Source organism: Girardinichthys multiradiatus, chromosome 3, assembly GCF_021462225.1.
Source record: "Girardinichthys multiradiatus isolate DD_20200921_A chromosome 3, DD_fGirMul_XY1, whole genome shotgun sequence".
In the NCBI taxonomy this organism is placed as follows: domain Eukaryota; kingdom Metazoa; phylum Chordata; class Actinopteri; order Cyprinodontiformes; family Goodeidae; genus Girardinichthys; species Girardinichthys multiradiatus.
In genome coordinates this window covers 32,532,980-32,546,284 of record NC_061796.1, presented here as the reverse complement: position 1 = coordinate 32,546,284, position 13,305 = coordinate 32,532,980, and the positions used below count along the sequence as shown (strand labels likewise).

At 39.8% G+C, this 13,305-nt stretch overlaps 1 protein-coding gene across 1 annotated transcript in view; it reads right to left on the bottom strand.

The window, feature by feature from the left end:
• Window positions 1-1,184: 1,184 nt before the first annotated feature.
• Window positions 1,185-13,305, bottom strand: part of cicb (capicua transcriptional repressor b) — a 49,490-nt gene continuing 37,369 nt past the window's right edge. The window contains exons 14-21 of the mRNA XM_047361414.1: window positions 10,506-10,696; window positions 7,640-8,116; window positions 7,244-7,557; window positions 6,990-7,147; window positions 6,743-6,903; window positions 6,173-6,307; window positions 3,244-3,375; window positions 1,185-3,136 (exon numbers count right to left, since the gene is read on the bottom strand). Of these exons, the coding sequence (XP_047217370.1) occupies window positions 2,847-3,136; window positions 3,244-3,375; window positions 6,173-6,307; window positions 6,743-6,903; window positions 6,990-7,147; window positions 7,244-7,557; window positions 7,640-8,116; window positions 10,506-10,696 (1,858 nt within the window). The 3' untranslated portion in view covers window positions 1,185-2,846. The remainder of the gene's footprint in view (window positions 3,137-3,243; window positions 3,376-6,172; window positions 6,308-6,742; window positions 6,904-6,989; window positions 7,148-7,243; window positions 7,558-7,639; window positions 8,117-10,505; window positions 10,697-13,305) is intronic.

The window sequence follows — 13,305 nt, the reverse complement described above, 5'->3', positions numbered from 1 at the left end:
ACTTACAATGTTTATCCTTGTCATGCAAACATTTTCAGGATTTCACCAATAACATTTCACACATGAAGGAAAAGCTTGACATTCAAATGTTTTTTTGACAAAATAATACGATATTGAGTGACAACTGTAAAAGTATTGCAGTCAAACAAATGTTGCCAACCTCGTTCCGTACAATGAAAAACAAAATGAACCTCGACTATCAGCCTGTGCTCTACATGCGCTTCACTCAAGATCGTCCCTGCTGGTCCTGTAATTTAAACATTTCATTTAATTTAAAGACATTTCCACAACACAAATATTGTTCATAACCCTAAACAAATGAAATGAGTCCTCAAAGAACTCGGTACAACTAAATAACACATAATCAAAGCTACCACGTTGAAGGAGGTGCTTTTTGAGAAAATCCTCAGCATTTTAGCTACCTTCTCTTAGCTTCACCAGCACCACATCTAGTGAAGACATGTTGATAGGCAGCATCACTAACATCAGAATGTTATTACCTGACCTACCTTAAATGTAGGTATTTCTGTCATCTACGGCACTTCCTTTATACAAAATTACACTGTAGCTTGAACTAATTTGCACAAATCATAAAATACTTTTAAGTTACAGTTGTTTCCTCCCAACATGTATTTATTTATTCTACATTTTAAGTTATATTAGTCCTTAGTTCATTTTGTTTTATTATTTCTGTGGATTTTAGGTGTCCTACAGCTTTTAAATGTGTTTGTGGTCCAGCACAAGTGTATTAAATGGTTGAATCACCTCCTCAACAAACAATCCAGTTCTACAGAGTCTATCTACAACCTAATTATTTTATTTTAAGCAGAAATACTCATAAAAGCTGCACTCTACCAGCCATCAAGGAGTGGAGTTTCAGACCCCTGTTATAGTTGATATTTTTTGTGAACCTACACTAGTTGGCCAGTAGGTGGCAGTATGTGGAGTGACAATGACGTGGTTTATGTGCAGATATGATGCCACTGGAAGTATTTAACGTTAAAGTTGTCTAACAAATGAAGCAATTTGAGTGTTATACTTTTACTTCTTATACTTCTACATGCCGAGAAATAAAAAATATCACTATTACTGGTTTTTATTTATTTTCATAATTAAATATACAGAATTAAATCTAAATTATATTTCTAAATTTCTCCCAGTTCAACAAAACCAGAATCAAAACACAACATCAAGTCATATTTATTGTTTTTTTTTTTTTGCCATTTAATATTTTTTCTTCAATAATGATAAAAGCCAACATATGCTCAATGACAGATTGCTTTGCCAATAATCATTTGCCATCAATAATGAGTCTACTGACTCTACAGTAATTATTTACAACACAACCAAGTCTTGCACAAAGACACAACCAGTATTATGTCTTTGATTTGATCCCTCCCTTCACTTCCCTGTTTTTTTGCCTCCACCCTTCTGAAAAGGGGGTCAGCAGAGAGCAATAAAGTGACAAAAGGAGGAAGGAGGGGAGCACAGAGGTGGAGGAAAGAGAAGTACAACCGTTGAGGCTATAGGAAGGGTAGGAGGCATCGAGGGTCTTCTAAAAACAAATGACTTGTTACTGCAGAAACGACATAAAAAGGTCCACGCTGTGTTTGTATTCCTGTTTGAAATGGATAAAAAGAATTGCACTGCAGGTCCTTGCTGAGGTGAGAGGCCAGCCAAGGGAAGACTACAATGGAGAAACTGTACAGACATGGAGCAGCATGTCTCACCTGCCTCCAAAATTATACATTTAAAAAAGAAAAACAGAAGAGAAGAGAAGAAGAAATTTAATGTTGGCAGCAACTAAAGAAAAATCTGCCAGGAGAAAAGAAACCAGAAATACAGACAATGATTCACTTTAATCATATGAGGAGTAATAACCGTAAGAGTAGTACAACAAACTGAGTATGACAATGTTAAATATAAATCAAAATATAAAAAGAGAAGTAAGTAAACTGCTTGGCAACAGAGGATTAAGGACCTTTTCAGCCCGACCTCTACGTCTAAGAGCCAGGATGTGCCCGGTGACTCTGACCCTCCTCCTTCCTTCATGGCAAACAATTAAGAGGCAAAGGAATGCTCACTTCCCAGCTACTGGCATGTGTTATGGGTCAGTCGCTAGAAGGGACAACCTGGCTGGTCAGGTATCTGCGGGAATGATGGCACTGCCAGACGTCTACGTTAAGCTTCTGATTATCTTTGAGTCACTCCGGGTAAACCTCCTCTGAAGGTCTACAGATGAGAAAATGATCTCTCCAGGTCCACTGCAATGACTATTTTTTCCAATCACGTCGCATTGCATCGTTTCCAGCTGCTGAGGGCCCAGCCCCCGAACGTCAGCAGAAACAAATCACAAGCTTACAACAGAGACGTATACATACATGTTGTTTCTTAAGCAGACACCTACTGCCTGCACTGTCCTAAAATGAATAAAAACAGAACAAATATCAAAACATAGATACACTACCTCTTAAAAATGCTAACCGTTCGCCGTTCCAGCCTAAGCGGATTTGTCTGTCCGAAGCAGGAACGGCTTCATCTTCAAGGCAAATGAGTGCAGCTGTACATGATGGTCCTTCGATCACTGGCATCGGTCTTTCTCTGAGGTGGTTAATACAGAGTGCTGATTCAAGTCTGGGAATGAACAGTTTGTGTACGTGGTCCTGTCTGTGTCACTTGTTTTTAAAAGGTTCGTGTTTTTGGTGCGAGGGCCACACGTTACCAAAACAAAAAGTCCAAATACTGCAAACAGAAAGCTCTCAATCCGGTTGGATATGGATAAGTGTGGGGTGGAAGAACGTGTGATGAGATGTTACTGACTGGTCAACCTAACTTGTCCAAACCGCTCATCTAGAAGATTCCTGTGACTCACGAAGCTCCTCTGGACTCACATCTGTTCCCTGTTCCACTTCTTCATCCTGCAGTTCTCCACCTCCTTTCCCAGATCCCTCCCCAGACCGGGAGCCAGATGGTCCTGGAGCCGATGAAGCTGAGTCCGACGGGCCTAAAGCAGTGACGTCAGACGGTGCTGCTGTCTGCATGATCTTTTGCCGAACCTCCCTGATCTTCAACTGCAAACACACCTTGGAGGGAAATATGTCGGAGTATCTCGTCTGGAATGCTGCAGTGGCTTGAGCTGCAGGGTGGAGATTAATGCTTGTAGTTGCAAACAAATTCTTCAGCTTATTGTTTGTATGGGTACATGGTGTGTGTGTGTGTGTGTGTGTGTGTGTGTAGGAGTACCTGATGGAAAGAAGCCCTGCTCCTGGAACAGCTGCATGACTAGTGCTCTTCTCTGGTCAAGAGTTCTTCGCAGGGACGAGTACGGCACCTTTTCAAACTCCAGTTCTGCCAGAATGTCTTCTCCATCTGTGGCTGGAAAAGAAACAGAAACGGATTAAAACTTAAGGAAACCTGTTTGAATTCAATGCATCCAGTCTGTTTTAGAATTAATTTTTGAATGTTATCGATTTTCAGTCTGCACCACAGCATCTCACAGCCCTTTTAAAGCCCATACCTCCCAGAGCTTTGAGATCATCGGACCAGTTACGTTTAAAAGCTCCTAGGTCCAGGCTAACAGCCACAGAGTGACAGGGCTTTTCCAGTAGCAGCCCCAAGGATGTGGAACAGTCTCCCATGAGACCTGAGATCTGCTCAGGACTTCAAAAACTATTTTGAAAACAACATCTCTTGACAGCATTTACTCACTGGTTGAATTATCAGTGTTAAACATTGTTCTTTAATTATCTCCTTATATTTTATTTTGGATCCATCGCCTTAACTTCTTCTGCTATGTTTATATACAGTATAATGAAGTTGTTTTAACCCTCGAGGCACCTTTATATTGAACATACATTTTTACCTTTATGTCCCAAAACTGTACCTCTTCTAAAAGCCTAATAAAAATAAAATTCAGATTTTTTTTTTCACTTTCAATGCATGAGATCCTTTCAACAACTTTAGACCTATCCATGAATATAAAGTTTTTCATATTTTCTTTACATTTTTTATGTCTTGATGCCCTTTTTGTCCAAGAAAAACACAGATTTTGTGAGAGGAAAAACACAAATTATGTAATATTTCTCCCCAAAAAACCCATTGAAGTTGAATATTTTTGGTGTGGGTGTTACAGTCTTGACTAGGTCAAAAATTGATAATTTAGATTTTGATGCATTATTATTTTTGGAGGAATGACAGTTTATTATAAAAAACAAATTACAATTTTTATGTTTAGGTCCCAAAACAGCCCGTCTTATAAAATTGTACTAAGAATTGATGATAAAACAAAAATGTTTCACGTTCACAGCACAGAATCTTTTCAATACCTTCAGACCAAACCACAGATATTAAGCTCACATATTGTTTTAGGATTTTTAACATGCATTCATGACCTAAAGCATAAATCACAGCTTACGGTAAGGTGCGTTTTGCACGTGCTCCACATTTGGCACATCGGTTGCACACAAGACCTTCCAGAAAGCGAAGGCAGTGTGTCTCCATCTTCTGGAAGGTCCTGGCTGTGGTTCAAACCTACAGGCTTGTGAAGTGCAGAATTGGCTGCAAGATGGCGTCATGGAACAAAAAGGCCAAATGCAGTCTGAAGGCTGCTGATTCTGGCAAGTGAGAAGTGAGTTGGTTCTGAAGTCGAGATAGGAGGGGGAAAGTATGGCAGGGCCTCTTCATGTGTGGAAGACCAAAGGAATTCTCAATTGTTGATCTTCATGGAGATCTCCAATACTCTATAGCCTCCTCTTCTTCTTCTTCCTCCACATCCTTCTCCTCTGAGCTGCAGGGACCCCCTATGCCAAGCAGCCGTTCCTCCGCCGAACCCTCCTGCCCCTCAGATGAATTCCCACTAAACATACCTAAAACCAATTTTCCCTGTAGTTTGCAGGAAGAGGCTTACAGTGAATCAAAAATATGTGGTTATAATGGGAGTCAATGGGACCAAATCGGTACCGAAGGTAAAGAGTGTTGCGCAAAATGCATAGCTTTTATTCTATATACCTTGCAATCAAAAGAATAACGAAATTTAAAAAATAAAAAGCAAATCTTTAATAGAACTGACCTTTAAGCTGATTGAGATATTGAGAATCAAAAACACAAAATGAGCAGAAAGTACACATTTGGTACCCCAAGGTGCCTCAAGGGTTAAATGTGCACTATAAGTGATTAAATGAATAAATCAAAGAATGAAGTGAGAATGACAATATTTAGTGTCTTTATCTTCCTAAGAACAGATGCCAAGAATGAGAAACAGAGAGACCCCTAAGAGAAGGATTGTTGGAGCAACTAATTCATGTCTGACACAAATGTTTTTAGGAATATTCTAAATAGATTCAAGAAGACATGAAGTAGCTTATTAGCTTCCCTGTGAGATTTTTTCAAACGGATCTGAGTCTCTTCTAGGTGTAAACTTCTTGTTAGGCTGCCTGCGGTGCAGCAGTTTCAGTAAAAACATGGACCTCATCGGGTCTTATTAACTGTATGTTCCCCAAGTCACAATGCTGACTCAGCTCTGTGTTAAACGTTCATTTCACTGCTTCTTTGGCATCTGGGCCAACTTGGTTCTATTTCAAGATCCAGCCAAGTCAACTTTCGTTATAAAGCAGGAAGCAGCAATCACAGAGCTGACCATTAGGAATAAAAAACTATTTACTTTGACTTGTCACATCTGGATAAGCTCATCCTTTATTGAATATTAATTAGTTAATGCAGTTTGTGATCTGTGATACATTTGAGACAGTGCTTTGTTTGGCATCTGAACCAGATTCAGTTTAACAATCACAGACGCTCTTATCCTTTTTTAATTTTTATTTTTCAGATAAAAGGAAGAAGGAATAAAGTCTGAAAATTCAAACTTTTTTCACAAACAGTTTTTCTATTTCTCACATACTTACCCAGATGTAGAAAATGATCAACTGTAATTTCAGTAAAACCAAAAATATTCTAAATTTAGGCAAACACATCTAACCACATAACATTCATTGTTTCCCATTGATCGCATTAAGATTGTCATTTCAACCAACAGATGCTGTGTATTCCACATCTGGAGCATAAAACCCCAGAACTTAAGAGGTTCAGTTTGTGGCAACAAGTAGGATTTTTATATTCAGTTCAATAAATTAATTAAGATTAGTTTATAAAGCCATAATTAACAACAGTTTATTACCTGCTCTGTCAAAGGTGAAGATGTCTCCTTCACATTTGGCGGCGCTTTTAGGCGTGTTGGGTTCGGAGCTGCAGCTCGAACGCCGCCGACTCTTCCTCTTTGGAGAGGCTTGTTCGTCATTCGCAGAGTCCAAATCTGAAAGACGGCAGGAATCATTTAATATTAATGGCTAATAACACAAATATGAAAACATGAACCCAGTAACACAGAGTTTAGCGCTGCACAACACACTGCAAACACACCCTAGATTAAACATGAGTGTGCCGAGTAATACTATGGCCATGAATTGTCTGGGATGCCATATTTGTGGCAATTATTCTGTCAGGCTTTTACATTTTAACTGTTGGATGGAGTTCACTGCAGTAGACAGCGAAGTCAGATGATAGTGACTAAATCTCATAAAGAAATTTGGAATCATTGTGACAATAGATGAGAGGGGAAATGTGGATTTATCCCATCTGAGATCATCGTCACATTTTACAATAATATCACATTCCATGATTTTCCAGTGTAGCCCCAGCATCTATTTAAATCAATGGTATTGTGACACAAAGCCATCAGAAGAGAGACCTGTTGAGTTCTTCCTCTTGCGGCGATAGCTGCCCAGGATGGCGCGGGGTGACGTGGCCAGACTCTGCAGGGTTGGTGAAGGCAAAACCTCCTCAGGTCGAAACTCTGGCAACTCGGCAAACCGTTCCTCGAAATATACCTCAGAAAGAACCCTGCCAGTCCAACAAACCCACAAACAAATATACAGTATATATACACTGTCCATCAATAGCTTATACGCAGAATATTCACAGAGGTAATGACTCACTTGTCCACAGAGTCAAAGGTCTTCTTGAGCGGTGGTGGGCGAGCTTTGATCTTTTTGGGTGTGAGACCATCTTTGTCAGTCTGTGGGGGTGGCAGAGCCGGTTCTGTGGTTGGTGGAGGCGGGAGAGGAGAGGAGGGGAGAGTCTCCTTCCACCCACCCTGTGAAAAAGTTGAATACAGGCATGTTAAGAACAAATGCAAAGGTGGCCTGGGAAGATTGCCGTTATGCTGTAGTGTTAGAGTGTTACGCCTCGCCTCTTTGGTCGTTGTGCTTTCCCTGTTCCTCGTGTCAGAGGAGTCCGAAATGCTGGAACCCTCCAGGGGTCTGTCGGAGAATGACGGCTCCTCAGTGGGATGTGTTGACGGAGACCCTGTGTGCCCTGAAGGTTTAGGCTCAAAGGAGAAATGACTGTTGGCTGCTGCTTCTCTTTCCCTCTCCCTCTCTTTGTCTCGTTCCCTGTCTTTTCCTCGGCCTCCTCCGTCATAGCTGCCAACAGGGATTGTCGCTACTGTTGCTTTCACTTTCTGAGGGAGCCTGACTGGTAGCTGTGGTAACTTAGGTGTACTGCCTGTAAACCACAAAGAAGTGAAATTTTACAAAACAAGCGTACAACTTCCATGTTTCATCTTAAAAAGAACGCGCAGTCCTACCAGGTGCTTGGATCTGAAGTGACGGACTACAGGGCCTTATGGACACAGCTGAGCCACTAGGAGGTGCTGCTGAGCTGTTACTATTGGAGGCTGTGGTCTGCCTCTCAACCTGTCTGTCTGAATGTGCCAGGATGTCCACCTGCCTGTCGGGCTGCTTGTCGCTCTGTCGATCGGCGGATCTGTCCGGAGGCAGGTGCCTATCCGCCTGTCGGTCAGGGTGGGGCTGCGGATGTAGATGCGTGACGGTTGAGGGGGTAGTTGTGTGTTTCGGCAAGATGTGTGGCGAAGCGCTTGAAGGGCTAGAGACAGAATACACTACGCTGGGGGCCACCGGTGCTATAGAGACCATCCCTGTTGCCATGGTGACACTTGGTGATGGAGGGTAAATGGCGGTGACTATCTGGCCCCCGGAGCCTGAGGCAGGGGCGGAGGTGGAGGGTTGTGGGGACTGAGCTGTGGCGAGGAGTGGTGGCTGACCTGGATAAGGAGGAGAGATATTCCATAAAACTAATTCCACATTAAATATATTTTCTTCCTTATAATGTCTCTGCTCCAATTTATTCTTACAGACAACAAACTCTTTGCTCGGTTATTTATTTTATTTTAATTACTGATCTAATTCAAGCATTAATATCATGGGACTTTTGGCTAACATAGGCCTACAAATGAAAACAATCCGCTCTGCTCTCGATAACATTGATCCTCTAAATGATATAATTTTGTACTGACAGGCCTACGATTGCCTCATTTTGACGTTTTAGCTCAATTCAGACAGAAGTTAATCTGTCTAACATACTTTTTACACAACAAATAAAATGTGATTCGATGAGTTTCTGATGTAATTTTATGATGATTATTTTACTGTTTGTTCAGACCTTCACAGTGAGGCATGGCAGGCTTTCAGCTCAGAAAATGTGATCCATGGAAACCTTTGTGGGATGGAGATCAAGCTGATTTCATATTTCCAAATACAATTCCACTTGTTTTATTAGGTTTTTCCAAAACCTTCTGTATGAGGTAGAGTGTGAATACTGGTGCCCCCTTGCTCGTCTGCAAAGTCAGCTTTTTAATCATTAATATTTATTACGTCAAGTCAAATTAGCCCTGTGTATAGTGCGTCAGTACAGGCAGTACTAATGCCGTAATAATAATATAACATGGGCAAAAAAAGAGCAATAGTCATTTGGCATGGAGGTGGTTGACCTCCGGCATTCATAAGGGAAGGGGAAACATGAACGAAAACCTTACGAGAAGAGAAACTATTAAACACTTATGATCTTCATGTTCTGCTGAACAAACAGTATCTGTACTGAGTCAGGCCCAATTATTTTAATCTTTTCTGGTTTAAAAAAATCTTAGATAAGATAAATAGCTTTTTTGATTACCTGATTGTGAAGGATCAGTAAACTGTAAATTTGTAAATACAGAAACGTTTAACTTGTTGGGTTACATCAAGTGATGCTTCACATCTTTAAATGTTTAGGAAGGAATTCAAAGCTCTGACAGGTGCTTCACCTTCACTTAAAATATCATTAAAAAAATCAGTTTATTTCAGCAAATACATTCATAAAGTTAAAGTCATGTATTATATAGATTCATTACACACAAACTGATATGTACATTTATTTCTGTTAATTTTGATGAAAATGGCTTACAACTAATAAAACCCCAAGATTCAGCTTCTCTGAAAATTTGAATAACATAAGACCAATTAAAAAAGTATTTTTTAATACAGAAATGTTTTGTTTGATCGACACAAAACTCATGACTTGACAGTCATCCCGCAAAGGAAGTTAAGCTGCAACAGGTCACTGCTAAAGAAGCTGACTATTCACAGAGAACTCAAGCATATTACTTGAAAGTTGAGTGGAAGGAAAAAGTGTGGCAGAAAAATGTGATAAAGAAACAGGGATCCCCACAGCTTAAATAAAACTGAAGAATCACAAGAATTTGTTGTGAATCACAAGGCGTGAATTGCAGCTGGGTTCAAAGAAATTTTTAGGATGTGGCTACAACTATTACATTCCTGGTTTTAAGCCATTTCTAAACCAGAGGCAATGTCAGAACCAGAGAAAAAGGACTGGACTGTGGTCCAAAGTCCTCTTTTCAAGTGAAAGTAAATTTGCGATTCATTTGGAAATAAGGTCCCAGGTCCTGGAGGGAGGGCTGAGGGGCACAAAATCCACGTTGCTTGACCCCTAGTGTGAAGTTTCCACAATCGTTCATGTGCTTTCTCAGAGTCTACCATGAGATTTTAGAGCATCTAATGCTTGACCCTACTCACAAGCTTTACAGAGATACTGATTTCACTTTCCAGCAGGATTTGTCACCTGCCCATACTGCCAAAAGATACCAGCTCCTGGTTTAAAGGTCTTTGTTTGGCCAGCAAACCTTCTTTACCTGAACCCAAAGAGATTCCAGGGGGTGTTGTCAAACACATTAAACAATCAAAAAATATCACCCTGTGTGTAATGAGTCTATATTATACATGAGATTCAGTGTTTGAACTGAAATACTAAAGTTAATTAAGTTTTCAATAATATTCTAATTTATTCAGATGCAGAACAAAGTTTGGGGTTTTGTAAAGAAAATGTGTAGCAGCATAAATAAGAAAGACATAAGGAAAGTAGGTTTGTTGTAATATTTACTCTTGTTCTTTATGCAAAGTACTAAACCAAAGTTTAAAGGTCACAAAGCAGTTAGACGTCTGTGACTGGTTCTTCAAACCAGTTGAAATAATGGGCATAACAAAATAACTGAGACTTTGACTGAAATACTTCATTTTGTTAGGGCTCATATTTTACCCTCGGGTAAACTTCAGATGATGTTTTGTCTCAAACACATAATTAGCATAAAAGCAACAGACCTGCAATCAGCGGCTGAACCAGTGTCTGTCCTGGTGGTGCAATGGCTGTAAATCCAAGTGTTGCTAAGGGCGAGGGAACATATGCAGATCCAGGCACTGGTAGAGTTTGCTGGGTGGGAGAGGAGCCTGTTGTTGTAGAGACCAGAGGCAAAGTGGATGGGACCCCCGGGGTGGACTGGACGTAGGTAATTCTGAACAGGAACCACAGAAATAGAAGAGATCAAACTATGATGAAAAAAACAGGTGAATAAAGAAAGCAGAAGTGAAATTAATGCTTGTAATTAAAGGAAAATTAAAGAGAAGTGTAACGGCAGCGGCAGATGGTGTAATAGTACAACAACAATGCAGACCCACAACGCAAGGAACAGAGACATGATTAGAAAGAAAGAGGAAGACAAAAAGAGAAGCACTGCAGAGAAGGTCAGTCGATGAGTGCACACCACAGCAAGTAGCACTAGATGACTAGTGCAGTGTGAGGTGCTGAGAGGTAGTGTGGGGGTGGGCGAGCAGAGGCAACTCAGGCCACCAGCAGCATGACTAACACATCCAGAATAGAGCTGCAGTCTTACTGCTGCACCCCGACAGGAATTTAGCCTCTTGCATTGTCTGCTCGCTAAGCACTGTAAAATCTGTGAATTCCTTCAATGCGAACAGCACAGCTTCCTGAGGTCTCAATTATTCCACCTCAATCTATCAGCTTCACTATAATAAATAAACAAATCTTTTATGTTCTCAGCTGCACCTTTTTAAGATCAGATCAAATGTTTTTTTCTAAAATCACACAAAGATAGCGACAAGTTTAAAATGTTTTTACACAAAATATGGCCTTTTTAGAAATAAATCTAAAACTATTAAGTACGATTTTTGATCTGCAGACTTACTTGGCTAATTCAACAACTTTCTTAAATGATGCCTAGTCATATTTATTAATGAAACCTCTAAAGTAATTTGCCTTTTCTGGTTTATTAGTCGTCCTATTTAAAAGAAAGCTTTGGTTTGGGACAAGGACAGCTGCATAAAGAACAACAAAAAGATGCAGGTGTTCATCATCAGGACTGTGTCAAGCTTTGTTTACAAGCCTTCCCAGACATCTGATCTGTGGCGTTTATTGGGTTTATCCAACATCGATCTGCAGTGCTCCATTTCATCTCTAAACTGGCTGTTATAGATCCAACCAGTAGGACAATAATCAAAAAGATTTTTTTGCCTCCTCGCAGATTCAATTACAAAAGAACAGCGGTGGTTCGGGAAACAGCAGAGAAGATGATTGTTTTTTATTGGTAATGTAACCTGTTTACTTGGTTGTAAACCACTTTGCAAAGATAGAAGCCCTTTTGACTCCACTTGGCATCAACTTACTCTGAAGGTTGAAATGAAAAGAAACTTGTCGACTCAAACACTAAAATTATTCCAAATAGACTGAGCTTAGCTGTAAACTGGTTGGTCAGATTTTGGCCGGTTAGAAAAAGTCAGTCAACTGATGATAATGACATACGGGACTTTCTTTTTCAACAGATACAGAGTTTTGCAAAAGAAGTCACAACTCTGAACCTTTTCCGCTGTTTGTCAAATTAGAACCATAAAGATCAGGACATTTTATTAGGATTTTAATGCTACAGACCTTCAAAAACACTGCATAACTGTAAAGTGCAGCCCCCTACCAGCCCTGCAGTATCCATGATACTAATCTAATGGGTTGATTTTTGTCAAATCACTAAAATAGCTGGAATAACAGAGTATCTGAAAGAGACTGAACTATTGTAACACCTGAATATGATTTGATCTAAACCATTAAGTTGTAGCTCTGGCTGTATGTTTGGGGCTTGTTGTCCTGCTGGATGTTGATGCCTCTAACAGGCTTTTGATCTGTATTTAACTTTGACCAGCTTCCCTGTCCCAGCTGAAGAACAGGCAACCCCACAGCATGATGCCGTCACCACCATGTTTCACTATGGGGTTCAGGGTGAAGTGCAGTGTTGGGTTTCCAGAAACCAGTCTTCTAGTGCACCTTTGGTTTCATCTGATCAGAGCACCTTCTTCCACAGAGTCCTTAAAAATGGCTAGTAGCAAACCTTAAAGAACATTATTATTGCTTTCTTTTAATAGTGGTTTCTTCACAACACTTTACAATAAAAGGCCTCATTTGTACAACTAACTTTAGTTTAAACCTTGACCCAGTTTTGTTCGCTGTGTTCCTTTGTCTTTAAAATGACGTTTGTTCATTAATGTTCTCTAACAGACCTAAACAACAGCTGCATATATACTGAAAAATAAAGGAATCACAGATGGACACCATTTATAATTTAAGTGGCTTCTGAAGGCAACTGATAGCACTGGGTTTTATTTAGGGCTATCTGAGTAAGGGGCAGAATACGAATAGCTTTCAAATTTTTGTCAAAAATGTCAAAATCAGATATTTTCACACCAAACATGTCATGGTGTGTAACATAAAATCCCAATAGGATATGTTTAAATGTTGTGGTTGCAATGTGGCCAACTACTACAGTTCCAGTAGTATATATATATTGGTTTAAATGAACTTGTGACATTTAGTGATATTTTTCATTTGCTGCCTAGTAATTGTTGATGAAATGAAATCATTCATGACAAAAGAACACGTTTCATGCTATTCTTCTTCTTTGGCTTATTCATTTTCTTCTTTGAAATGACTTTTGTTTGAACAGTTTTGTATTTCTGTGCAAGGAAGGAACGTTTGAACATATTTGTGACATTATGAAGAAGCTGTCAAAAGAGGGAAAAACAAACAAAATCAAATGATTTTGTTTTCCAAGTATAACAA